Here is a 27,312-nt window from a genome sequence, read left to right on the forward strand (position 1 = left end):
AAACAGATGGAATGATAAAAAAAAAAATATTATATATATCACTCAAATGGCAACACATTAATCCGAACACACAGGTACATACACCAATATATTACATAAGGTAATATGTAGATTCTAAATTAATTTATTCTAGTAACTAGTAACAACTCAGAAATAAACAACCAACGGCAGAATATGATGTTCTCTGGGCAGTTAAGCTCATCATAACTAGTCATCTGGCTACCAGATGTTGGCTTATTGGGGTCTTCCTTCTGAAATCTGAAAAAAAAATAATTAGTTGATAAAGTGAGAAGTATATTTTAGGAGGTAAATTGCAGAATTATAATATAATTAATTATAAAATTAGTGGTTAAGATTTTTAAAAAAGTATATATCTCGTCAGAATTTCAATTATTATCTTTTAATCAGCGATTTTAAATTTGTATATATGTTTCATTTGGCAGCTAGGAGATTCACCTTAACAATTACAAATCCTTGGTCACAACCAAATGCAAGCCTGCAGGAAGCAGTGATGTGATGACTGTTAGTAAGAAATTACAGTTATAGCAAGTGTTTTTTATTTTTAGTTTTCTTTTTTTTGGTAGTCAAAGGAAGTTTCAGATAATTACTGAGATGATCCTTTCTTGTATCCAATACTCCATACTCTCTTGAGACCAAAGTTCAACGTGGTTTGAAGCCTGCAAGTTAATGGCAAATGACATGAGTTAAAAATGGTATAAAGCAGAAAGTTTCTTTAACTTGCTAACTAAATGTAGTTTTGAACGAGAACATGCAGGGTGTAAATTTTCATTTATAGGATTGATGCCAAAATAAAAAGAGAAAAAAAAAACATGAACACATAAATCAAAATCAGACCTCCAAATTCCAATAGCTAATGAAGTACCTGTAAGTGACAGCATCCCATATTTTAACAGTAGAATCCTCTGAAGCTGTTATTATTATAGGAAGCTCAGGATGAGCACATATTGCTGTAACATTGTTTTCATGTCCTTCAAGCGTCTGTACACAGTTTCTAGAATGATAATCCCATACCTGTAGAAATGTGGATTAAGGTTTTGATGGGAAATATCTCAAAAGACAGAAAAACAGATAAGACTAAGGAGTAATTATATATTGATATGCAAACCTTGGCAGTGTAATCATCAGAACCACTTAAAAGATATTGTCTGTCGTTGGTTATGAAGTAATCAACACAATTCACTCCTTTCTGGTGTCCTTCCAGGGTAAAATTTGGAGCAGAGGAATCAAGGCTCCAAATCTACAAAGTACAAAAGGAGAAAATTAAGTAAAGACAAATGTTGATCAGTATTGTTAAGAAATTAAAAGGAAAAATGTTTTCATTAAGATGTCCAAAATTGTGCTGTCCATAATTTTTTTTTACGCTCTCGTGTGTTCTTCACAATAAATATTTTCTTTTTTTTAGTTCCTTAACGAATGCCTTAAGGGCACTGGTAAGTAATACCTTAAGTAAAATATTAGTCAATTAAGTTATGCAGTTATAAGATTTGCAGCTAAGGGATACTATCATACCTTCAAGGTGCCATCAAGGGATGCACTAGCAAAGGTAGATGGATCCTTAGGGTTGAATGCCACTTGCATCACATAATGTGAGTGCCCTTCAAAGTTCTCATAACAAGACCAACCTTTCCTCCAATTCCACAATTTTAGAACCTGATCATCTGAAGCTGATATTACATATGGCAGGACAGGATGAACAGCTAAACTCCTGATATAATCTTTATGTTCCGCAAATTCTACTATCTTTTCCATTTTGTCATAATTGTAGACGTGAATGTTTTTGTCATCCGTAGCTGCAACAATCCATTTTTCCCGAGCAATGAACTTTGCTGATCTCACTGCAAGCATTAAGACAAAAAGAACAGAAGAGACATAAGACACGTAGAGAAAATAAGATTACATCAAATCAGAGGAAGCAAAAATTCGTAAATCACACCAGCGTTGACATTTACCTGGAGATTCGCTGATTTTTAAAGACTTCTCTTCAGTCTGTCATATTATTAAAATACATGTTAACAACAAACTCCCAAGTCCTACCTCGAAAACAGATGTCAGTTTTAGGTTTTCTTTTTCTTTTTCATTAATATCAATTATTCCAGTTTCTTTCATAGTATTTAAGTGCAGATATAATTCTTTACCTTTGTCTGATAGTTCCAAATAGAAATAGTTCCTGAATACAAACCCAGTAGAATCCTGCATGAAAAAAGTATTAGATGTAAGTATTTGTTGTACTTGCTATAGATAACGATAAAGTTAACATTTTTTTTTTATCTGCAGAAGTCTATATTAAACAAGTCAATTAGAAGTGTTGTTACCATGGCTCAGTTGGATGCATATCAACAGATTTCACTCTTGCCGTGTTTTGAACAAATTCATGCTGATCCAGAAATAATTAGCAGGAAAATAATGTTAAGCTTTTCTTATCGGAAAACAAAATTTGGATAGGAATGGATAAAAAATAAGTAAAATTAATAGATAATATAGAAAATAACAATACCTCAAATTCAAAGGAGAGGGTCTGTTCCTACAGAATCAACATTGTCGTAAGAAGCAATAAGCAAACTAGTCAGTTCATACTTCATAGTAACATATTTCATAAAGCTAAAAGCATGCATGGCAATATCAAGAAATTGGCCTACCCAGACATATTATGCGAAAACCCTTTTCTTCCCGTAATAACCAAGATTAAATTAAAAAACAAAAACGAAATAGCTTGATTGTTGGATTAATGACACGATTTTGATCTTATGTTTCATAAGATTTCTTAAGACATCCGTCCTTTCGAGCATAATCATATACAACGTTTTTTCAACTTCTTATATGTTGGACTCACTCAGGTGCATGCTTTCTTTAAGAAGTTATATCAACAGAAGAACTCCGACATATTGATTTTTAATTTTGAAGGTTAAAATATATTTATTTTCCCAATGAATTTCCTTATTATAGCTAAAAATAAAATAATAAATACGTAATATTGTTTCACTAACTTATTTTTTATAAGTAATTGATAAAGCCTTTTAAAAAATTGATAAATAGAAAAGAACGATTTTAAATTGGGCTTTGCCCATTATAACTGTTTGTAGACATAACTTACTATCCTAATGGTGATAAAAAAAAAAACACCTTACTATCCTAAAGGTTATATAAATGCATTACAAAAATAATTTAATTAGAATGTAGTGATTTTTTACATTATTATTATCTGATTATGAATTATAATATATGATAATATTGCTTTTACTACAATTATTTCGAAAACATATTTAGAGTAATTTTTAATTATTGAGAATCTAAAATTCATACTGTATTGAAGAAAAAAAAGTGGCACAGGATTAAGAAAGTATATAAATAATTTCATTAAGGAGATTGCTTTCAGAATCACAAGAGGAAGAATGAAATGACCCACCATATTGTAAACAAATTGGAGGGTTGATCCAAAGATGGTTGATTGCTAGAAGAGAAATTGTAGATATGGAAAGAGGTCGGGGGGATTTTTACTTATATAGTTAAGGATTCTTCGCAGTTAAGAAAACGAAGAAAAAATGAGTCGAGAAAAATGAGGTTCCTAGAAGGGTCATTCAGTGCCTTTGCTTCCGTAGATTATGCTTACGCGTCACAGTAGACGGCCCAGATTAAGCTTCCAAGTTGGAAAACAACGTACGCCATTTATTCAAATTTGTATGGCCGTCAATCACGCGTAACAGAGTCCATTTCTTAATATCGACAATTTATCTACTATTAAAAAATGTTTGGATATACTCACTTATTAAGAAATGAATAATAATATTAAAAAAATTATCTTAACCATCCCATTCATAAGAAAAAACACACCCTAAATAACAATATTAGAATTTAATATGCTTTCATTGTTGATACAAAAACTTCCAATAAAAAAATAACATTAATATAATATTAATTGATATAATATTTAAGACAATTATATAAAAAATAACAAATTTATTATATATAACACTTTATTACCACGGCATGTAAAATTAGTGTATGTATTGTTTTTTTTTCATTATAAATAAATTTTAAATTGTTTCCAAGTTTATGATATGAAACATTAATAAGTCATGAGTTTAATCTTAAGACCGTTGATGTACAAACATTTATATTATCAATTGATTAAAAATTTAAAAAATTATTAACATAACTTGTAAAGTAAGTATTTGATAAGATATTTTAATTAATTTTTAATTATTTTATTATTTTAAAAAATTATTTAATTATTTGATAAATGAGTTTTTTTTTAATAATTTTTAGTATTTTTTTATATGTTATTTGAAGTAGTTTTTTTAAAAATGGTAGTTTATAACTCATTTTTTATATTTGTTTCTTTTTTTATTTTTAAACATTTATTAGATTTCCTTTTCTATACTATTTTATATTCAATGTAAATTTTTATTATTTTTAACTTTTTATTATATATGATATTCACAAAGGTATATAATAAGTTTATGTAGTTTTTTTATATTTTTATTTGGATATTTTATAAATAAAAAGCTGCAGGTGTTTAAAATTAATTTAACACTAAAATTATAAATACTATAAAATATATTTTTATCCAGAAAATAAAATTAAAATTTATATAAAATCATCACTTTAACTGATAATTTTATGAAGACTTAAGATTGAATGAAATAGTTTTTCAACTTTTAGTTATCTTTTTAATTAGTTTCATCTAACATAATTTAATTGTCATAAAAAATAATAATTTTATTATTTATAATATTTCCTTGTTAGACGATAGTGTAAAAAAAAGTACACTATTAATATAATTAAATTAATTTTCAATAAAAAAAAAAGACCCTATAATGGGCTAAGTCAAACATAGCTTCCAAGTCCTTTCGTCCCCTGGGCCCCTTCCTCGTTACCGGTCTCAATTTCAAAAGCCCTTAATTTCCTCCCGGCTGCATTCAAATACAAATTTTCACTTTTAATTTTTTTTATCAACAAAATATAATATACTATATGTTTAATTTATACACTCTGTGGATAAAAAAATATTTGCACAAATAAATTTTTTGTTATGAATATTAATAATTGACAAAGGTGAAGAATATTTCACACTAATAACATGATAACAAAAAAAAAATTGTTTTTTAATCTTTCTTGAATATGTGATCCTAACATGCTTAGTAGACCTTCCACACCTTATCATCACCTCTTTTCTCTCTAGCTACACCTTACCATTGCTTCATTTTCTTTCTCACTAACCCTTCTTCCTTCATAGTCTCCAACCACCCCTCCCTCTCTGACACCACCCCAATTGTCGCCACTGATTTCAACCTTAGAATCGTTGATGGTGGTAACTTTGACAGTGGTGAAGAATTAACAATGTTTTGATGACGATTATTTTTGCTGATTTATAGATCTGAGCTTGAATTGTTGGTTGGTGGTTGATGATGTTCAATGGTGGTGTGTCAAAGAGGAAAAGTGTGATGGTGAAGCTAGCGTGATTGGGAGAGATTGCTCCCCATCGTAACCCATCATAGAAGCAACGAATCTACTAGATCTATAGTGTTCCATGCTGACCAATGCCACACACCACCACAAAACCCAAACCTGAGATACTACTATGAAAGTCAAATGCGATACATTACCACAAAATCATTATTCGACAAGATCTTTTAAAGACTTTGTCGAAGTGGTGATGATGCAATGATAGTTTATGTGGCGGAGTGAATCAACACAACATAAATATGAGAGTTCTATTTTTTCTTCTTAAATTTAGATTTGATTTTTCTCTATCTTCATGCTATAATAGTTCTAAAACTTATTTGTTTGGTTAATATTGGCCGTATAACTTTAATTTTATGGTAAACACTGATTTAATATTGATTCTATTGATCTTCACGAATGTTGGTCGCTATTGGTTTGTTGTTTTGGTGAGTTGAGGGATGTTATAATGTTTTGTTACTCTTTTTTTTGGACAAAGGGGGAAGAAGGATGGTGTGATTGCATCCTTACAATTGGGGATTGTTGGTAGCCGAAGAGAAGAAGGCAGTCAGGAATCATGGTGGTTCTGGACTGAGAAAAGAAGGAAAAAAAGAAGAATAAAAAAGAGAATTATTGGTGATAAAATGTGGATGATATATTATATTACCATGTATCAATCTAAAGACGTTTATTTTTTATACATCATACATAAGAATATTTATTTTTCCATTGTGTCATATGACAAAAAATGAACTTCTCTCTAATACACTTTAAGCTCATACAAACTCATACCTACGTAAAAAAACAACTCGAATTCATGATCAATAATTTTCTTGATATATTTATTCGATAAATAGTTTTTTAATAATATTAAAATTGTCAACTACTCGAATAATCTATGATCCTTATCCCTGATCGCGCGCGAATTAACAAATTTTGGTTGCACTCTTTCGTCTAGCAAATTAACGAAATGATACAGAGTAGAGACAGCAAGTCGTTGAAAGGAAAAAAGATGCACTCAAATGAAAAAGGATGAAATATAATCAAAAGTACTGCTATATATTAATTCATAAAGTTGAAAAGTGATATATTTAATTACTTAACAATTGAGCGATAACGGAGTTGCACTTTCGATATTTGACATTATTATTATCCTGATCGATTAGAACAACGAACCCTCATGACTCATTCCAATGAAAAGAGAAAAAAAAAACGAGAGAAACAGAAAAGCAAATGAAAAAAAAAATGATTATATTCAGACAAAAATATCGTCAAGAAACACTTGCACGGTTCCACCGCGATTTTCCTTTTTGTACACGTTCGTTTCTGCGTCAGTTTGACCTCAATTTCATTTGCATTAACATGTTTTTTTTCCTCCTCTTCTTCAAATTATATACTTCTAACCACGTGCAATATATGCCAACATATGAGTCCTTTATCGGTTAATCCTAGCCACTTTCACAAAAAATATCATTATAAGATAGGTTTCTGTCCTCAGTGCCTTGGCCACTATGATTTTAATGGCACAGAAGACGCGGTTATGCGTTGATGATCCTGAAAGTTGACTTTTGGTAGTGATATTTTAGGGAAACCCAAATGAATCAATCTGGAAATCATTATACCTATGAAACTATACAAGAATGAATGCAGATATATTAGAGTCATGAGGTGGTATATTCCAAGAATAAACTCCTCCACTCACCACGTTTTCCAAAGCCTACTTTGTCACTTTCAAGTTCATCCCGTAGAATAAGGGACGACCCTGGTCATCAAAAACCAACTAAAATGCCATAACTGCCTTCCTAATAATCTTGTATTGAGCATTTGTATATCTTTTTTGTTTATAAAGTGACAGGAGAGTGTGGATGTGGATGGCTTTAATTAATTTCAAGTTTCTCACTACGTGTAATAATGTTCATAAATTTCCCTGCTCCTTGGTACAATGGTACTAGCATGGTTTCTTTCTAATAATCCTTAACGCGCGCATTTCTTATATAGAAGACACTGACTACAAAATGATTAGACTTCAGTGCACCGCCAGAGGATCAGACGAGGCTGTTCTTTCTAGAGATTCATGCAACCGATCACCAAGAGTCCAAGATAGTGGAACTAAAACTTTTTAAATATAACAAAAAAAAATCTTTTTGAATATGATCAATTTAGTCAATAGACACATTATGGCTTCAATTGTGACCCTTGATTCAACTGAATTTGGGGAGAACATCTCAACTTTCTGAATTTATGTGTGGGGAAATATATTTTTCATCTCATGACTCATTTTTTAGTGACTTTAGTTTTTTATTTTTAAAAATATTTTTTACCGTCTTAGTTTTTATTTTTTCTTCATTTATAGTTGTTATTATAGTTTCTGCCTTTCCGCCTTTAAGTATTAATGCCTCTAAAGGAATGACGTGGTAGCCATGTGACATGCCAGTAGAGATGTTTGTAGTGGGTTTAATTTGATTTTTTTAGATAAAAAGTCATTCAAATTAAATATAAAATAAAGATGTAATTCAATTTAAATATAACATTAAACTTGAACCAAATCAAATCAAACTTTTAGAATTTAGTTTAATTTGATTAGATGATTTTTTATTTTTTATTCTATTATCATAATTTATAATCTATCAATTAAATTTACATAATTATTATGTTATATTATTTTAAAAATGAATTTTATTTTTTATTAAATTTTATTTAATATATTTTAGTTAAAAATTATTATTTTTACTTCTATTTAATATAAATATAAAATGATATTAGCAATTTTTTTTTAATATAAAAGTACTTTGTGTTTCACTTTGATATTTAATACTATATTTTTACAATATTAGTACATTCTTTTTTAATATATAAAAATAAAATATGCATCTTTATTATAAAGCAAAAGAAAATTAATAAATTTTTAATACTTATTATTAATTACTACAATAAAAATTAATGTAACTATAATATGCGATTTATTCGGTTTAGTTTGGTGTTTTATAACCAAATATGAAAATCAAACCAAAAGAAATATGCGATTTTTTAGATTTGTGGATTTTGCAATTTTTGGTTTAAGCCGTACCATTTTTTGGACACCCATACTACCAAGTACTAATCTAATGTGGTAATCATGTGTCAATTTTTTTTTAATAAATTATATTTTTACTCTTTTATATTTCTACAAAATTTACTTTGTAATCCCTCAATATTTTGACTGATTTTAGTCTTTGAATAATATTTCAAGTGATATTAATCATTCAATAATTGTTTTGACCAATTTTAATCCCGCAATGTTTTCTATCATTGTTTTTAGTCTCTCTTTTTTAAAATATCACTGTTAAGGGATGGTTTGACAATCACATGGCACATGAACTAGTTAGTACTAACGACAGAAAATATTTTAATAATATTGTTCCAAAATTAACTCTCATGTATGGCTCAACCAAATTAACTTGAGGTACCCCAATGGCTAAGCTTGGCATCTCGCTTGACACCCATTAAGAACTAAGGACCATTTATCTTTAGGCAATGTCAACACCTTACATTGCGATCTCAAAACATTTGGCAAGTCCCCTTCAACATGCATTACAAAAAAAAAAAAGAAGAAAAAAACTATTGACTGCAGTTAAGAGGCAATGTCCTCTTTCATATCAAATATCATGCTCATCCATTACATATTTTAGTGGTTTTTAACAAAATCAAACATATATTTCAAAACATAAAAAAATATTTGCAGTTGATTAAATCATCATAAACTAAAAATATTAATATATACATACATATTACATGTTTTTAATTTATACACTAAGGATATGTCTATGCATTTATTTATTATCTTATAAAATGGGAATTTTATTAATCATTGTGTTGTAAAAAAAAAACAAGTTGATCATTGAGAGTACTGGATTAATTGATATAAGATTATTTTAAACTAATCAAAAATTTTAAATTTAAGTCTTAAATACTTAATTATATTAAGTATTTAGAGAAAATTTTGTATGATTCATAATAATCATATTTGATTCAAACAAAATTATCTCTCACTGCATAAACCTATATCAATGCTTATAAAAGGAATATTGTTGTCACATATCATCCTTATTAATAAAAATTATTAAAATAATTCATATAATCTACATGTATGGTATATTGGTTATTTATTGGTGAAAACGGTGTCTTTATTTCGAGTTAATTGATAAAGACGAATAAAAAACAAACATGAGAAAATAATCGTATAACTATTTTTTTACTCAATAATCATAAAACTATTTTTAATATAATATACATGTATGGTATATTGGACTATTTGCTATTTATTTGAGTACAATAAATAGCATTATAGGTTTAAAAAAAATCCACAAAACATACTTCTTTTATAACATTTTTCAAATTACATATATTATATTCAACTTATAAAAAGTGATGAAGGAATATAGATTAGTTAGTTGAATATGATATGTGAGTTATTATAAACATTTAATATCTATTTTTATTTTTATAAATAAAAAAATTCAAAATTATATTGTAAAAAAGTAAAGCCTAAATTGATTTGGTTATATGAGAATCAAAATTTAGTTTTTTGGTTTTTGACGCAACTTCATTAAATGAAAAAATAAAACAGATCTTCCATCTCTATGTGGGTGCTTTCCAAATATATATTTTACTCTTTTTAACTTTCAAGAAATACTATTCATTCAAGTTAAATTACTTATTCCCCCGGCCTCTTTCTCACCATTTTTTAAAATTATACCGTTCATTCAAATATAATTACTTATTTATCATTTTCTTCACTATTTATCCAATTAATCCATATTCTTATTACAAACATGTATAACTTGTGATTTTTTAAAAAAATTATGTAATTATTTTTATTTTAAACACTTGTTTTACAAGCAGATGTTTATGTAGAAGCAAAATGTCTATTTTTTTTTGTCTAGAATTAACCCCTTAAACAATATTTTAAATTTGAATTTTATGGATGAAAAAATGAGATTTAAAGGGGAGAATTTAATTAAAGATGATCCATCAGATTTTTCAACAAAGATTAATCATCATTGACAAAGCTATAGATACTCAGTATTAATAACATGGTTAAAAAACTCAGTATTAATAACATGGTTAAAAAAATTTCAATTTTTTTACACGTCACAATACTTGAAAATTTTAATAATAGGAATTTTATGACTAAATTGAAAATAATAATAGTTTAATATGGCTAAGCAAACTAGATTAATGATGTTTTTTAGTTGTTGAAGTACTTAAATTATATATCAAAGAAAATAAAATGGTACGTTACTTTTTGTAGTTTATAAATTATACTATTGTCAACTTTTTAAATCCAAAATAATATTAAATAATAATTGAAATTTCATATATATATATATATATATATATATATTATTTTAATTATTTACTTGACATAATACATATTTAATTTACATAAAAAATTATAATTAAATTTAAAACATGAAAATAAAAGTTGCATAAGAAGTTTATTTTTAACTAAATCACATGGTGACAGGAATATAATAAGTTTGGGAGTACAAATCTTTAATATTCTAGTGGCGTCAAGTGATAAAAATAGAGTTAAAAATAGTAAGGATTCATATTTCTATACATCAAATGAAAATATAAATAATATTAACATATAAAGGATAAAAACAAATATTTAATATTTATTTATTCACGCTAAGCAGAGAATCTCTCAAAATGGGAAAGCAAACAAATTGCATCTGCTCCATCCATTGTGTACCCCTTTTGAATTCCCCGAGAATCTGATCCATCAATTGTGTGTACCTCATTCATCATGCATAAAAAAAAAATAAAAAAAATTCAATCCAATTCCACATGCAACTCTCTCTCGCCGCATACACTAATCTATCTGTCTCTTTCCCTTCCCTTCAGCTCTTAAATTGAATAAACAAGCACAAGTAGAATCTACTAACTCTAGCATGTTTTCCACCCACAAGTCAAATATCAACAATATTAGTGGCTCTTGAGTGCTTCAGCTGCACAAACTTTTGACTCTTTTTGATTCTGCACTGAGGGGCGTTAATTGATTTAAGAAAAGTGATACTACTGAACTCTTTTGAGTTTCAAGAGATTGGTTCGTACAAAAACCAAAAACAAATAATTTGAACGTTTGGTGTTTGTTAAATAAGGAAGTAAAGGAAACCAACAGACAACAGTACCAACTTATTAGCAAATGGAGAAAAATAAACCAATTGTTCATATGTACCTCACTTTGTGCTACTAACTGGATCTTTTGCAGAATGTCCATTTTGTCGATCTACTTGCATTTTATTTATCAAAGAAACGCTTGTAGCTAGCTAGGTAGTCTTATATGATTGACCTTTATGTCAATGTCGCAAATTAGGTATACAATTTGTTCTCGTGATCAATGGAAGTAGAGCACTATAGGAAGTTTGTATTAAAGTACTCAGTTTCCCGCAACTTTCATGAACTGTCCCACGATGTATACTCAATTAGGCTTCGCAGAATTATTTTCCGTGGAGAGAATTTTACATTTCGAAGGGATAGACACAAAGTACCGAACCTTATACTGTTAAGAAAGTGTGATAGGATTAGTGATGGACTCATGGTATCAATTTTATGAATAATCAAACTGATCCTGAAATCATTAAAATCTAGCGGCCAAATTATGGGTGGGATGACAATAATAATTTTATTCGTTTGTCTTTATAACCAGCAATCCAGATGTAGAGTTTCTAGTGGTGAATCTTTAAAGTGGGATATGGATCGGATGATGTTGATGGGGTCACTACTGCCTTCAATTAATGCGTAAACTGTAACATTCTCCTAACCAAACCTAACCTTATTTGCCTGTTATTGGCTTAAGAACTACTTAATTCTGTACTGTTTAATTTGTCACACGGTTTGATATGCTACGTGTAGAAAAAGAGCTTATTATATATATATATGTGTGTGTATTAATTAACGGTAGGTCTAAATAAGTTTGACCCATTTCAATAGAAGAAACGTGGCTAGGAGCTGATTTTTAGTGAGATTACAATCTGATAAAGCCAAGTAAAAATAATGTTGTTATTTATACTCAACTTGTTCAATAAACAAAGCTAGGAGTAACTATTCAGTTTAAATGACCCTTATTTTGAATCTGAATCCGAAGAAAAAGAGAATTTTTGAGTGAGGAGGAATGTAGAAGACAACTATGCTACAGAGCAGGCACCTCTTGATTTTTAATTAGAGCTAGTATGCATGCACAGAATGAGAATATATATGGAGAACTTTTTCCTTCTATGGATATATATTTAGTGAATTGTGTCCTGCAATGCTGCCACGCATTGGAAGAGGATTTGCATGACATGCTTGCCAACTTCTCACGCACTTGCCTTAATTATTGGAAGAGTCAAAAGGGAAAGGACTTTTGAAGGTTGGTTTTTTGCCAACTTCTCACGCACTTGCCTTAATTATTGGAAGAGTCAAAAGGGAAAGGACTTTTGAAGGTTGGTTTTTCCTCCCAAGGAAGGGCCTTGAATTAAAAATAGAATTATACCAATATTCTTGTAGTAACGTATTTTTATAATTTTTTTAATATTTTCCTCATATTAATTATCTTATTTTATGTTTTTTCCTCTTAATAATAAAAAAATAAATTACATATAAATATTAATGTATTTTCTCTTCTTTATATATTTATAGACACATAATTAAAAAGAGAGGGCATCACTATCCAAAAGTAGTTAAAAACCAAATAACCTAAGAAACAGTTTTTGGGATTTACGAAACAGTATAGACAAAGTGGACTTTTATTTGTTCGACATGAACTATCTCCACAGTGTTGTTTTATTCAGATAACTATTTGTTTGTTTTAGATTTTACAACATCATTATCGAAATATTTTGGCTTGAGATATTATTCGCAAGGGAAAGAAATTTTTCTTTCCTCCCATCTTGCATTTGAGGTTGGAAACAAACAAGCACTTTGACCATAAAAATACGTTTTTCCTATGCTTACGGCACAGTCGGCACAATGAAACGGAAGGAACAACTCTTTTGCCAAAGCCAAATTGCTACTATCTGCCGCACTGTACATGCATGTTGTAAAGTAGAAATTAGTTTTTTTTTGTGTAACTTTATTGCCTAACTGGATTGTGGTTAAGATAATAAGGTTAATTAATTTAACTCTTGTGCCTATTGTTAAACACCAAGTTAATTTCTGAATCACGGATTGAATATCATAGAGATCGAGTGGGGTGACGATGTTTACTCGACTGGTGACTACAAAGACTAGAGAGTGAGAGTAACTTATAATTTATAAAGTTTGTCACTTTTACATTAAAAAAATATTCTTTTTCTGGTTGATATCATTACATATGTGCGTTGTTGATATTTAAATATGCTATATTCTACCTTTTATGAAGAAAAATATGGACAAATTAACGAGGAAAGTCAAAAGCATGGGTAAAATAAGGGGAAAGTGCAATGCATGTCGCAAGGTTGGAATTTGTACTGTGCCATAAGGTAATCATATTTCAATATTCCAACGGCAGCCAAATCTTATTGACACTTATTACTTTTCGAGTTTAATGATTATTACCATTGTTATAAAAATTAATAAATTTATTATTCATAGGTATGATTCAATGCATAAATCTTATTTTTTTTATATTATTTTTTCTATTCACTTCACATCACTTGTTATGTTTATAGTTTTCTATCTTTCATCACTTTCCTTTTAAATATATATTACTATAATGCTTTCATGAATAATTTTGTTATGTATAAAATTATGATTTAATGAAAGGTGTTTTTAGCACCCCAAATGAATCAGAATGAAAGGGATCCAAAAACTGTACGAGATTATATAGTTGATGATGATTTAATATAATTAATGAATAATACTTATATCAACATGTGTATTTTTCTCGAAAGTATCCTAAAAAACATGTGAGTGAGGATAAATCACACTAAAAAGTCTTTTGCTGGTATGTGGAGATAATTAATGATTTTGAAAGAAAGCGAGGAGTGTTAGAGTTAATTGTCAAAGTCACAGAAAGGGATACCTATAGAGGGTTTTGATTGGTGATCGGTGGAGGATTTTGACTAACAAGAATGCTGAATGAAGTCGCCGAGAAATTGACAATCATAGGCGTTACAATGTGCAACCAAAGGACCATATGAACATCCATGCTACCAATCAGGTTTAACTCAGTTGGTTGACTATGGCGCATAAGTTATATATGATAAATCTCTTGGTACATGTCTTTGCTTCTTACAGATAAACAAAATGAACATTCATGCCAATTATTATTATTTTATTGTTGTTGCTAAAGACCAATAAGACATTTCTATTGTACTCTTTCTAACATATTTTTTTAGAATTAACTAAAATTTGTTAAAAATTACAAAATTATTAATAAAACTCATTAAATAAAAAGTGAGACCCACAAATTTTTGTAATTCTCAATCAATTTTAGTCCATAACAAAAAGTATATTTAAAATAATATATTAGAAAGTATATTGTCAGCAATTCTCTTAGATACTTTTGTTGTTGTTGTAAGATTGTTTTAATTAAAATTCTAAAACTGACAATAGATTATGCACATATCACTTTCTTATTTTCTAATCATTCACTTGATATTTTTTTAAGGTGAATTCAACTATTTTTAACTGAAAGTTAGAAACTAATTTCTTAACATATTAACATTTTAGAAGACCAATCATAATCATAAGTTTTGACCTAATTATCAAATTAAGAAGCTTGTTTGTTATTTAATGACTTTTAACAATTACATCGCAAGATCGTCAAGGGTGATAGAAAAAAACATTAATGCTATAAAATCATTAGGTCTTAATTAAGGCTCTGTTTATTTATGCATATGGAAATAAGTTATCAAAGATGAAAATAAGAAGTGTGTATTTGTTCTAACCGATGCTTTGAAAAATTAATTTTGAACTAGTGAGACCCACGTAGGTTACTTCCCTCTTTAAAATTTGGAGATAGATACGGGAATATTAAATGTTAATGACCAAAAGTTTGGACTATCCATACGTTACTCTCCACAAAAAGTTTTTGTTGGTACATGTGATCATTAGCTTGAGTTAGTTAAAGGAACTAGACAATGATAAGGAAGTCACACGTGGCTTAACATGCTAACGAGAGTGCAATATTGTTACTGCGTAGGTGTGACTCTTTTATGTACATTCTATACGACTATAATAGTGAGACCCACATGAGTTACTTCCCTCTTCACAATTTGGGGATAGATATTGGGATAATGAATGTTAATAGCAAAAAGTTTGGACTATTCTTACGTTACTCTTCAAAAAAAACTTTTGTCAGTACATGTGATCATTGACATGAGTTAGTTAAAGGAACTGGATAATAATAAGGAAGTGACACGTTGTGACTTAAGATGCTAACAAGAGTGCAATGTTGTTACTATGTAGGTGTGGCTCTTTTATGTACATTCTATACAACTATAATAGTGAGACTCACATGAGTTACTTCCTTCTTCACAATCTAGGGATAGATATTGAGATAATGAATGTTAATAGCAAAATGTTCGGACTACTCCTACATCACTCTTCACAAAAAGATTTTGTCGGTACATGTGATCATTGACATGAGTTAGTTAAAGGAATTGGATAATAATAAGACAATGAGACATTGTGGCTTAATATGCTAACGAGAGTGCAATATTGTTACTGTGTAGGTGTGTGACTTTTTATGTACATTCTATATATACAACTATAATAGTGAGACTCAGGTGAGTTACTTCCCTCTTCACAATTTAGGGATAGATATTGGGATAATGAATGTTAATAGCAAAAAATCTAGACTACTCCTACGTTGCTCTTCACAAAGCTTTTGTCGGTACATGTGATCATGGCACGAGTTAGTTAAAAGAACTAGATAATAACAAGGCACTAACATGTTGTGGCTAAACATGCCAACGAGAGTGATTAATTTTGAATTAGTGGGACCCACATGAGTTATTTCCCTCTTCACAAATTGGGGATAGATATTGGGATAATGAATATTAATAACAAAATGTTTGAACCTATGCTACTCTTCACATAAAGATTTTGTTGTAAATGTGATCATTGGTACCAATTAGTTAGTTAAAGGGGACCAAATATTAACAAGACACTCACACAGTGTGACTTAACATGTCAAGGAGAGTGATTAATTTTCAAGTTGTGGGATCCACATACTTTATTTCCCTCTTCACAAATTGAGAATAAATATTGGGATGATGAATGCTAATAGCAAAAAGTTTAAACTTACACAAAATGTTTTTGTCATACATATAATTATTGACATGAGTGAGTTAAAGGAGATGTGATAATAACAAGACACTAAGATGTTGTGGCTTAATATGCCAACAAGAGTACAAAATTGTCACATGAAGTGTGGCTCTTTTATGTACATTCTATGCAAATATAATTAATTATTTTGTTAATCAACTTAATCGATTATATATCAATTTTAATCAATTATTTACGATCTGTTAGCATGAATATAACAAGGATGAGATAGTATTTTATACGTTTATTTGAATTCTCTCTTCGCAATTTATTCATACCAAATGATTTTACTATTTTATTTTTAATTTATTTTTCTGCTGTTTTTCTTCAACCAAACAATCCAGCAAGATTTTATTTTATTTGTATTGTATTTGTTCCTTTTCAAATTTAATCATTACTACATTAATTAATATATTTATCGAAGTGTATATTGAAGTTAATATCAGTCAAATGACATTAATATTTATAATTAGTCAAAGAAACTGAAAGTAAAAAAAGAATTAGTTGAGCGAGAAGAGTAATAACCGTGGAAGATTATAGGGAATAAAGTGACCGACATGTCCCTACAACACAAGCGTCGAGACTCGAGCGGTAATCAGTGAAAGGGAGAGTTTGCAATGTAAGACATGTGTCCCTCTATAAATTGGCATCAACGCTGTGGCTGTGTTTTAAGAGAAACCGCAGACAGAGGAAATACTAGCGAATAGAGATGGGTGTGAACTCCAACAGAGTGGAACACTTTGATAGCCATGAAAGCACCATCAAAATCCAGGACGAGACAATGCAAATCCATGCAGTGCAGTTGCCACCACACCGAACCACACTCCACAAACTCAGACAAAGAGTCTCTGAAATCTTCTTCCCTGATGACCCTCTCTACCGTTTCAAGAACCAAACTTGCTTCAAAAAGTTCCTCCTCGCACTTCAGTATCTCTTCCCCATTTTCCAGTGGGCCCCAAACTACAATCTCACCCTTCTCCGCTCTGACCTCATCTCTGGCCTCACCATTTCCAGCCTCGCCATTCCTCAGGTTCACAACATTTAGCCACCCAAATTACTTTTCTTTTTCAAACTTCTATATCACTAATTTTACTTTTTCTTATATAGCATGTTTTAGATGTGATTTTTCATGTTTTTTTCTTTTAACTTGTATATAAATTGTTTCGTCCCTAATTTTACTTTTCCTTATATAGGTGTTTGATTGCATGTTTTAGATATGATTTTTCATGTTTCGAACATGATTATCAAAGATGATAGTTATAACTTCTGCGTCTTAAATGTGATTTCCCTATTCTAGGCGAGTTTCCATACACCACCCCAGTGGGAGTCTCTTTTTTCTTTTTCTTCAAACAGCATTTCACAAACTCTTTAATAATTGACATAAACTTACTTACATTTTAACGCGTCTGAAAGTTTCAATGTTTGTCTCTTATTCTTTGCAGGGAATCAGTTATGCGAAGCTTGCCAACTTGCCACCTATTATTGGATTGTGTTAGTATTTTTTTTATTTGTCGTTTCCGCGTTGCCTGGAATTGAGTTATTATTACAAAATGGAAAATATGCTATGATGGACGTTTCAATATTGTGGGGGAACGAAGTAACGGTTGAAATGGTTTGAATATGGTGCAGATTCGAGTTTTGTGCCCCCATTGATATACTCGCTGCTTGGAAGTTCTAGACATCTTGGTGTTGGGCCTGTTTCCATTGCCTCTTTGGTTATGGGATCAATGTTAAGTGAGAAAATTTCTTACACTCAAGAACCTATTCTCTATCTGGGATTGGCTTTCACCGCCACTTTCTTTGCTGGTGTATTCCAAGCTTCTCTCGGTATATTAAGGTATTAATTCAAAACACTCAAAAAAAAAATTATGCATAGATTAATTTTAACTTTGAGTTGAATGCTTGTGAATAATTTTATACTGTTATCTTATTAGAAAATTATCATATGAATTATTTTAAATTATAATCGAATGAATGTATAAAATTATTTTTTACAGTTTTGGAGCATAATTATTATTTTTTATTTACAGAGAAATTTATCCGAACACATCTTAAAACTAGCAATTAGTATTTTCCTAATAAAGTTGAAAAATGAAGAATTTATGGTTACTTGCAGTTACAGGCTGTATTTTATGATTAAAATAAGCTTTTGGCTGTGTAAACAGGTTAGGCTTCGTAATTGATTTTCTGTCGAAGGCAACGCTGGTTGGATTCACAGGCGGTGCTGCCGTTATTGTGTCACTGCAGCAGCTGAAAGGGTTACTTGGAATTGTGCACTTTACCAGCAAGATGCAAATAATTCCTGTTATGATCTCTGTTTTCAAACAAAGACACGAGGTACAGAGCTCCACCAAGAGCATCGAATATTCGAATCTAATTGCGATTTTTACTTTAACAATGCTTGCTTCGAATCAAATATTTTACCACTGTACCAAGAGTTAACTTATTTATAAATGATTTTTCTTACATGAATAGTTATAAAAACCAAATAGACATTTATTTAATTTTAGTTCGATTAGAGTGGATCGTGTATGGCTTTAATTTTTGAAATTGATTTTTTTTTGTATAATAATTAAATCTTTACCCATTACAAGTAAAAGATTATAAAAAAATTTACTAGTAACTACGGCTATTCAAAACCAAATCAAATCATTTGTAATCCCACAAACCAATAAAAAAAACCGAAACCGCTTAAACCGAAAACAACCAAAATTAAATTTTTTAAAAACTACATACTTTTTACGGTTTGATTAATTTTCTAATCTTAGTATAAAAAATAGAACTAATCAGCATATTATAATTATATTGTTTTCTATAATCAAAATGTTTTACTTTCATACATTAAAAAATAATGTTAAATATGTACAAAATTATTTTTATGTTACAAACTACAAATATCATTTTATATTAATGTTATATAGAAGTGAAAATAATAATTTTTAATTAAAATATGTTAAAAAAAATTTAATAAAAAATAAATTCATTTTTAAAATAATATAACACAATAATTATGGAAATTTAGTTGATATATTTTAAATTATAATAATATATTAAAAAATAAAAAAAAACCTAAAATCGAGTCAAATCAAACAGTAAAAATTGGCTTGATTTAATTTGAATTTAGTAAAATTAAATCAAATCACTCCAGAATACCTGTCTACCTATTAGTAAGTCTATTATATTGCACATATCGTAATTTATGTTTTAGAACTTATTCAATCTAGTTGATTTCACAGTACAAAAACAGCCTCTAGTTATGCTTTTTGAAATGCGAATAAAGTTGAGAAAGTAAAGTTAAAAATATAGCCACAAAATAATTGTTTTGATAAATTTTTCTGGTTACTGTTTCGCTTCTTTCAAAGGTATAGCAAAGCTACCTAGAAAAGAAAATAAGTCTCCCGCACCACACAACCCTTTCAAGCATTCTGATGGAACTGATTCTTTTATTCAGAATTTAGACTATCATTGGACTCCAAGATTGGCAAGCGAAGGATACCTATTTTTTTAAATATGCTTTCTTGGAGTATTATATTAGGGAATCACGTTCCAAAAGAAAGAAAAAATTCTTGGAGAATCACAATTTTTTTTTTTTTTTTGCTTTCTATAGTTCTTAATTAAGAGCTAGGGAATTAAGGGTCGCTTTTAAATGAAAGGTACTTGTCCTAGTGAATGTAGATACGTGCATGTTCACTAACATATTTGTGCAACTTTGCAGTGGTCATGGCAAACCATTCTTCTGGGATTCGGCTTCTTGGTCTTCTTGCTGACAACAAGACACATTGTAAATTTCTCTATCTTGCACAAACTTATTATTACAGTCTATTACTGTTCTCTCACAGTTCTTCTGATTCTTCTGAATCATTGCAACAGAGCTTGAGGAAACCAAAACTATTCTGGGTTTCAGCAGCTGCCCCATTGACATCAGTTATTCTGTCGACCATTTTAGTCTTTCTTCTGAGAAATACGACTCATCAAATTTCAGTTGTAAGACATAATATACTTGTTCATTGTTTTTTTCAACACACAAGAGATGCACAAAGATAACTTCTTTTTCTAATAACTACTACTCTGTATATTCTCTGGCAGATTGGGCACTTACCAAAGGGAGTTAATCCACCATCAGCAAACATGCTATACTTCAATGGTCCTTACTTGGCTCTTGCTATCAAAACTGGCATCATTACAGGGATCTTATCTCTTACTGTAAGTTGTCCTGTTGATCACAAAAAATCATTGATTTGCATTCTCTTATATTGGTCATAACTACATGTTTACAGACATATATTATCATATTATGTAATTTCCTTTAACTGTCATTCTTATTCCACTAAATTTTCTTATGTGACAGGAAGGAATTGCAGTAGGTAGAACATTTGCTTCACTTAAAAACTACCAGGTGGATGGAAACAAAGAAATGATGGCCATTGGTCTAATGAACATAGCTGGCTCTTGTTCTTCATGTTATGTTACAACAGGTAATTATTCTCCTCTAATTTGATCATATGCCTAGTTAATTTTGAGAAAGTCTACGTACATTCTTATGTGTAGAATATGCTTGCAGGATCCTTTTCTCGATCAGCTGTTAACTATAATGCTGGAGCACAGACAACAGTTTCAAATATAATCATGGCTGCAGCTGTTCTAGTGACCCTCCTGTTTCTCATGCCTCTGTTCTACTATACACCAAATGTTGTCTTAGCGGCCATTATCATCACTGCTGTGATTGGTCTAATAGATTATCAATCTGCATACAAATTATGGAAGGTTGACAAACTTGATTTCTTGGCCTGTTTGTGCTCCTTTTTTGGGGTTCTGTTCATTTCAGTGCCTTTAGGCCTTGGTATAGCGGTAAGATGTTAATTCATTAATTTTTTTTTCTTGTTATTTACAAAGCTAAAATATAATAGCATGATTATGTAATTGTTTTGCCATAAAAATACCAACTGACTTGGTCAAAATCTTCAGGTTATCATATCAGTCTTCAAGATCCTGCTTCATGTCACTCGACCAAACACTTTGGTTTTGGGGAATATACCAGGAACACAAATGTTCCACAACATAAACCAATACATAGAAGCTTTAAGAGTTCCTTCATTTCTCATTTTGGCTGTTGAGTCTCCAATCTATTTTGCTAACTCAACTTATCTTCAAGAAAGGTTGGTCAATGCTATTTCAATAATGTAGTTCTATATGGTGCTTTTGAGTGAATCCATTATTCCATATGATTGAGAGCTTCTCCTGCAACAGGATTCTGAGATGGGTTCGAGAAGAGGAAGAGCATATAAAAGCTAATAATGGAGCTCCATTGAAGTGCATAATTTTAGACATGACAGGTACATATTTTCATTGGACCTACAACATTAGTTATATCTAAAATTTTGACACATTTTGACTTAATAATATTCTTTTGTCAGCTGTCACAGCCATAGACACAAGTGGGCTTGACACTTTATGTGAACTTAGAAAGATGCTGGAGAAGCGATCACTTGAGGTACAGACACTGATTGACATATCAAAATGCCTAAAACACTACACTACCCATTATTTTGGTTTCTAACCTAACATTTATAATTGGCTACTGCAGCTTGTGTTGGCAAATCCTATTGGAAATGTGATGGAAAAATTGCATAAGTCAAATATTTTGGATTCTTTTGGATTAAAAGGAGTCTATCTCACAGTGGGAGAAGCTGTGGCTGACATTTCATCAATCTGGAAAGCTCAGCCTTGATCTCCCATCAAGGACGGGAAAGAGAAGTTAAAGGAACCATAAAACTTAAGGGGATAAACTTTAACCTTTTGTTTTTGCCTGCGATGAATACTTGTTTAAATTCCGGAGAGTCTAATTTCTGTTAGTAGAAACCTTCAAAACAATATTACCCCGTAAAAAGAAAAAAGGAGTGCCTTGAAAATCAAGGACCTTGTTCTTTTACTAGAGTGTTTCTTATCTCAGGTTGATCAGCTGATGCCTGCCGATGTTACTCCTTATAATTTCTGCTACTTTAGCAATTTTGTTAAGAGATGTTTGATAACCTTATTCATGTAGAAAATTTTGAGTTGAAAATATGAATACAACCTTTAACGAAAGAAGAAAGAATGGAAAATGGTCATCTCTTCTTTTAAACAACATTTGCCACAAAACTAATCAACGAGTTTAGTTGGTAAAAAGGTTTAGGTAGAGTATAAAAGACCTAGATATAATAAAATTGTGTAAATTCAAATCACGTAATGCATTTTACATCTCTTCTATCTTTCCCCGTTGGCCTCCTTCGGCCTGTGTGGGCTTTTCTCAGCAGTCCAACTTCGCGGTGGGTCCTTTGTTGCAAGTAAAAACTGTGCCAAAGTTCTTACTAGACTATATTCATGTTAAAACTATGCTATTATGTCATAAAAGTGATTAGGCCTTTTAAAAAGTTCTCATCATAATTAAATCCTAATAATGATATGATTGTTTTTGGTTGAGAAAAAGCTTAGGTGAGTTGGATCTCGAAGTAGAAATAATGGCCATCAAGTCAAAGATATTTTAAAGAATGATTCATCAAGTCATCACCTATCAAATTACTATTTTAATCTGTTTCAATTACAAGGTTCATCATACTATTTCATCAACAAAAATTTGACATATATCATGCGGGTATTGGCAAGGAACACCGGGAAACCATGTCATAGGATACATAAATGGTTTATGCAATCTAATTTCGGAGTAAGGCCCCTGCTCTGGACTAAAGTAGCAAAATGAAGAAATGATAATTTGGGAAGAAGAACACTGGTATATGTAGTCATGGTATTGGTATGAGAACAAATTTATCTGCTGACCAAACAATGACTAATACAAACTAGAGTAGTTAAAAGAAATCTCAATGAGTTGATTATGTTTAACTTTTAAGCAAAGGTACAAGGCAATGATAGGCAAGTAAAGAGAAAATGATGAGAAGCAAGGGCCTCCTGTAGCCTCTTTAATCAACTCATCCAGTGATCATTACAATGCATATATATGTTCAAGAGTTACCAGAAGGGAGAAAACTCTGCCTATTCCAGCAATAACTCACTGAACTATGAAATATGGTTCTTGTTAACAACCAGCACACAACATAATTTTGCATTGCAACCATCCATAGCACAAAGAAATCCACACAGGAAGCTGTTTGTAAATAAAATTATTCACAGTATCTCTCCACAAAGTAAAGAAAGCGTGTTATTTGGACAAAAGCAGACCCGTGAGGAAGAGATCGTGGTAACTTGAGTCAGGAGAGCTCTCTGCTGAGTAATTACAAGTTTTCTCCAATTCCTCCCCTACCAAAATTTCCTCTGATCCACATTCAAAACTGCAAAATGCTTTCTCACCTCTGCAAGATATACAATATATTACCACTGGCGCTTTTGACTTGACTGAAGTAACAGTAGCTTAGAGAAATGTTTGGGACAAACCTGTATCTATAAATGCCTTCCTCCTTTACTAATTTCTTATTACATGAGTAACAAAAGCTCAAAATATTGCCAGAAGGATAAGGGGCTGATCCATCTGAAAATGCAGGAACTTGAGAAGAGCTGAAAGCAGGCTCTTCCTTCTTGTTGAACTCAGTGAAGTCATTGTTGTGACATTCCAAAATGCAGTCGCCAAAAATATGTGTTCTCTTAGGGTTTAGACCATGAGAAATTATACAGGTATAATCCTCAGAAAGCTCTATCTCTCTTGCAGAGAGTGAGCCTATACACCCTTTACTAAAATCAATGGAAATTGGAAGTGAATTTGATTTAATTTTCAAACAATTATCAACCTGTGAACCTCTGCTTGTCAGTTGAGGCAAACTCATTAATGCAGATGTATTTTCTACACCTAATTCATTGATTCCCATTTTGGAGTTTTGAGTTGAGTTGATTAATGAGGAAGGGCTAAAGGAATCAGGCAAAGAAGTCACAGTACTTTTGAAAGTTTCGGATTCCCAATTGCCATCTTTCTTTCCAGAGACATCATAAAAGTTGTCCAGTTCAGATTTGGGAATTGTGGTTTCAGAAGGAAGCGAAATTACACAGTTTTTTGGAAAGGAATTAGATTTCAAATAAGGCGCAAGGGATTCATGGTTTTTGTTTGAGAATTTAAGGATGCCAGTTTTCACCTGTGGTCCAAAAATTATACCTTTCCTCTTAAATTTACCAAGGATGTCATTGTTAAGTTTGGTTTCATTAGCAAGAGAGCTTATGATGCCAAGGCCTACTTTACTGCCATCAAACTGCTTCTTATGCCCAGTTTGAAACGATGGTCTAGAACACTTGGCACTAAACGGGTTGCTAAGATTTGAGAAGAGTCTGCAATCCAGAGGAGATGTAGGGCTCCAAACAGATTCAGAATCAGGCAAACCTTTAGCACCAACCCCCAACCAAGAACCAGAGGTATGGAAAATTGAGAAACTCTTTTGTGTTGGGCTTAATGCATCACAAGGTAAAGAGAAATTGGAAGAAGAATCAGCCATGAGATTACAAATCTTCCAAATATGATCCTTTTCCCTTCTTCAGCATTATCCTAGTGTCCCATTCCTCTTAAAAGGATGAAATCATCATTTGCTTGCTGCATCAAATTCAAAAAGCTAAAGAAATAGCATTGTATTAATTCCCAGACAATAGGAATCATGACCAAAGTTCACAACAACTAATCAAAGCATGAAAAATTTGCTTACTGATTTAGCCACTCGAAGAGTTTTTGTTTTTCTATTTTTTCCCCAAGTACACAGATATTATAAAAGGAAATGGAACTTGCAAAATTTGGCAACGATGAGCAGTAGAGCTATTACAAATATTAGCAAATTGTTAAATGCTTTTCTAGCCCGAAAAAGAAAACAAATCTGCAAATCTATTGATATTTTTGCAACTCAGTTAATATCGGAGTGAGTATTAATTTCCATTCCAAATAAAAGTGATATTTGCTGCACAAAGAGCAATACAAGAATCTAAATTTCCATCTGAAGTGATAAATTTAGAATGATGAATCTCATGACAATTTTAGCAAATGATGAAATAAAAGCTTTTCCAAAGACATCCTGGATAACATAATGCTTCAAAACAAATTTGGAACAAACAAATGATGGGTAATGATCAGGATTATCGAATTTAGTAAAAAAAAAAAAAGGTTGAAGAAACTGTAATAGATACATTTTGGAAGCTCCAAACCAACAAGTCAGATTTCCAGATGATACCACAAACACAAACAAACACACAAATTTGCAACTCCTAAGAAGCATACCACAATAAGATCTCTTGGTTGCGATTGCGAAGTTTTTTTTTTTTTTTAAAGTATTCATTAAACACAAAAAATTCAACAGTGAAATCAGCTTATACAGGATCAAATTATTACCCAAAACAAAATCTGATCGAGCAATCTAGCAAAAGCTTGAAAATGGTCTCTGATTATTACCCCAAAAAAAGAAAATTTTCCTTTCATAAAAAACCATTACACATTCCCAGAATGCATCAGATTGGTGAGAAGTAAATGCAGACAAATTTAGTGTAAAGCGACCTACTTTTTTCAATCAAAGAGAAACCCAAATGCGGAAACCTTTCCGATGTACTACTCTCTCTTTCTGTCTTTCTCATCTCACTGTTCTCATCATTGGGAGCTAGAATACAAATACGTATAATCCTTGTACGCGAGTATTTGTTTATAGTATTTATTAAATAAAGGTTTAATTACTAATTTATTCTCTCCCTATAATTTGAAAATAATTTTTTTAATCTTATATTTTATATTTTAATTTTCTTTTACCTCATATAATTATATTTTAATTCTCTTTTAATTCTTTTAGTTTGAAAGTCATTTTTTTATTTTTATAATTTATATTTTAATTCTTTTTTGATTTCTATACTTTAAAAATAGTCTTTTTACTTACTATATAACTTATAGAACCTAAAAATGTCACTTTTAAATTATAGGAATTACACGAAAATTAAAATATAAAATTTTTAAATTATAAAAATAAAAATAAAAAATATAAAAGATAAGAACTAAAAAAATATAATTATAAAGATTATAATCATGAAACTCTAAAATCAAATGAGTAATCTAAATTTAATTAAATTATGACTGACACATGAATCCAAAAAAACTTTTTTTAACATGAGATCACAAGTACCATAAAAAAACACATCTCATTATTAATACTACGAGACTATTTCATGGTATATAGAAAAACCTTTGTAAATGTAACCTTGTCTCTTATATGAAAATAATCTTGTTATTTACAATATATTGATTTTTTTTATATTACATTATATTAAATTTTAAAAAAGTATATAAATAATACTAAAATAGTGAATTTTTTCTAACTTTTTCCACATAACATTAAATCTAGTCATCAAATAAGTCATAATCTAATCTAGCATAACTATTATTAGTTTACCTCTGACAAACAAAATTATATTATTAAAAAACTCACATAAGTTATTAATTACAACATCACACTTGGTGTAAGTAGTATATGACAAATAATTTATTTTTTTATTAATATTAAATTATGTAGGATAAAAAGACAGTGTAAACATTAAATGTTAATGGTAAAATAAACAAAATACAGTATTAATTATACT

General features: G+C 30.2%; 3 protein-coding genes across 5 annotated transcripts; 1 reads left to right on the plus strand and 2 right to left on the minus strand.

Annotated features, from left to right (window-relative positions):
- Window positions 1-7: 7 nt before the first annotated feature.
- On the minus strand, window positions 8-3,506 carry LOC114386787 (coatomer subunit beta'-1-like). Of its 2 annotated transcripts, none has more exons than XM_028346831.1 (11): window positions 3,425-3,506; window positions 2,516-2,542; window positions 2,334-2,395; window positions 2,157-2,211; window positions 1,971-2,007; window positions 1,531-1,856; window positions 1,127-1,258; window positions 884-1,032; window positions 609-677; window positions 457-496; window positions 8-258 (listed from the first exon to the last, which is right to left on the minus strand). In XM_028346831.1, exons 1-11 carry the CDS (start codon window positions 3,425-3,427, stop codon window positions 235-237), a joined length of 924 nt encoding a protein of 307 aa, XP_028202632.1. In that variant the 5' UTR covers window positions 3,428-3,506; the 3' UTR covers window positions 8-234. The 2 variants fall into 2 exon arrangements, with proteins under 2 accessions (XP_028202632.1, XP_028202633.1); XM_028346832.1 differs by having other exon boundaries at window positions 2,516-2,536; window positions 3,425-3,486.
- Window positions 3,507-17,384: 13,878 nt separating this feature from the next.
- Window positions 17,385-22,838, plus strand: LOC114388449 (probable sulfate transporter 3.4). Its single transcript, XM_028348943.1, has 13 exons — window positions 17,385-17,767; window positions 18,180-18,228; window positions 18,367-18,574; window positions 18,903-19,074; window positions 20,453-20,518; window positions 20,608-20,721; window positions 20,824-20,940; window positions 21,086-21,212; window positions 21,299-21,585; window positions 21,703-21,893; window positions 21,985-22,070; window positions 22,152-22,228; window positions 22,322-22,838. Exons 1-13 carry the CDS (start codon window positions 17,447-17,449, stop codon window positions 22,463-22,465), a joined length of 1,959 nt encoding a protein of 652 aa, XP_028204744.1. The 5' UTR covers window positions 17,385-17,446; the 3' UTR covers window positions 22,466-22,838.
- Window positions 22,839-23,637: 799 nt separating this feature from the next.
- Window positions 23,638-26,343, minus strand: LOC114388450 (FCS-Like Zinc finger 10-like). Of its 2 annotated transcripts, none has more exons than XM_028348945.1 (3): window positions 26,250-26,343; window positions 24,163-25,300; window positions 23,638-24,080 (listed from the first exon to the last, which is right to left on the minus strand). In XM_028348945.1, the coding sequence occupies exons 2-3, from the start codon at window positions 25,203-25,205 to the stop codon at window positions 23,930-23,932; spliced, it is 1,194 nt and encodes a 397-aa protein (XP_028204746.1). In that variant the 5' UTR covers window positions 25,206-25,300; window positions 26,250-26,343; the 3' UTR covers window positions 23,638-23,929. The 2 variants fall into 2 exon arrangements, with proteins under 2 accessions (XP_028204746.1, XP_028204745.1); XM_028348944.1 differs by having other exon boundaries at window positions 24,163-25,319.
- Window positions 26,344-27,312: the final 969 nt, after the last annotated feature.

This window comes from Glycine soja, chromosome 15, assembly GCF_004193775.1.
Source record: "Glycine soja cultivar W05 chromosome 15, ASM419377v2, whole genome shotgun sequence".
In the NCBI taxonomy this organism is placed as follows: domain Eukaryota; kingdom Viridiplantae; phylum Streptophyta; class Magnoliopsida; order Fabales; family Fabaceae; genus Glycine; species Glycine soja.

Coding starts and splice junctions, on each gene's coding strand:
- LOC114386787 (XM_028346831.1), bottom strand. Junction 2,212..2,333: donor ATGCATCCAACTGAGCCATG/GTAACAACACTT, acceptor TTTTTCATGCAG/GATTCTACTGGGTTTGTATT. Junction 2,008..2,156: donor TTTGGAACTATCAGACAAAG/GTAAAGAATTAT, acceptor ATAATATGACAG/ACTGAAGAGAAGTCTTTAAA.
- LOC114388449 (XM_028348943.1), top strand. CDS start 17,447: ATGGGTGTGAACTCCAACAGAGTGGAACACTTTGATAGCCATGAAAGC. Junction 19,075..20,452: donor TTTTCAAACAAAGACACGAG/GTACAGAGCTCC, acceptor GCAACTTTGCAG/TGGTCATGGCAAACCATTCT. Junction 22,229..22,321: donor TGGAGAAGCGATCACTTGAG/GTACAGACACTG, acceptor TGGCTACTGCAG/CTTGTGTTGGCAAATCCTAT.
- LOC114388450 (XM_028348945.1), bottom strand. CDS start 25,205: ATGGCTGATTCTTCTTCCAATTTCTCTTTACCTTGTGATGCATTAAGC. Junction 24,081..24,162: donor GAAGGCATTTATAGATACAG/GTTTGTCCCAAA, acceptor TATATCTTGCAG/AGGTGAGAAAGCATTTTGCA.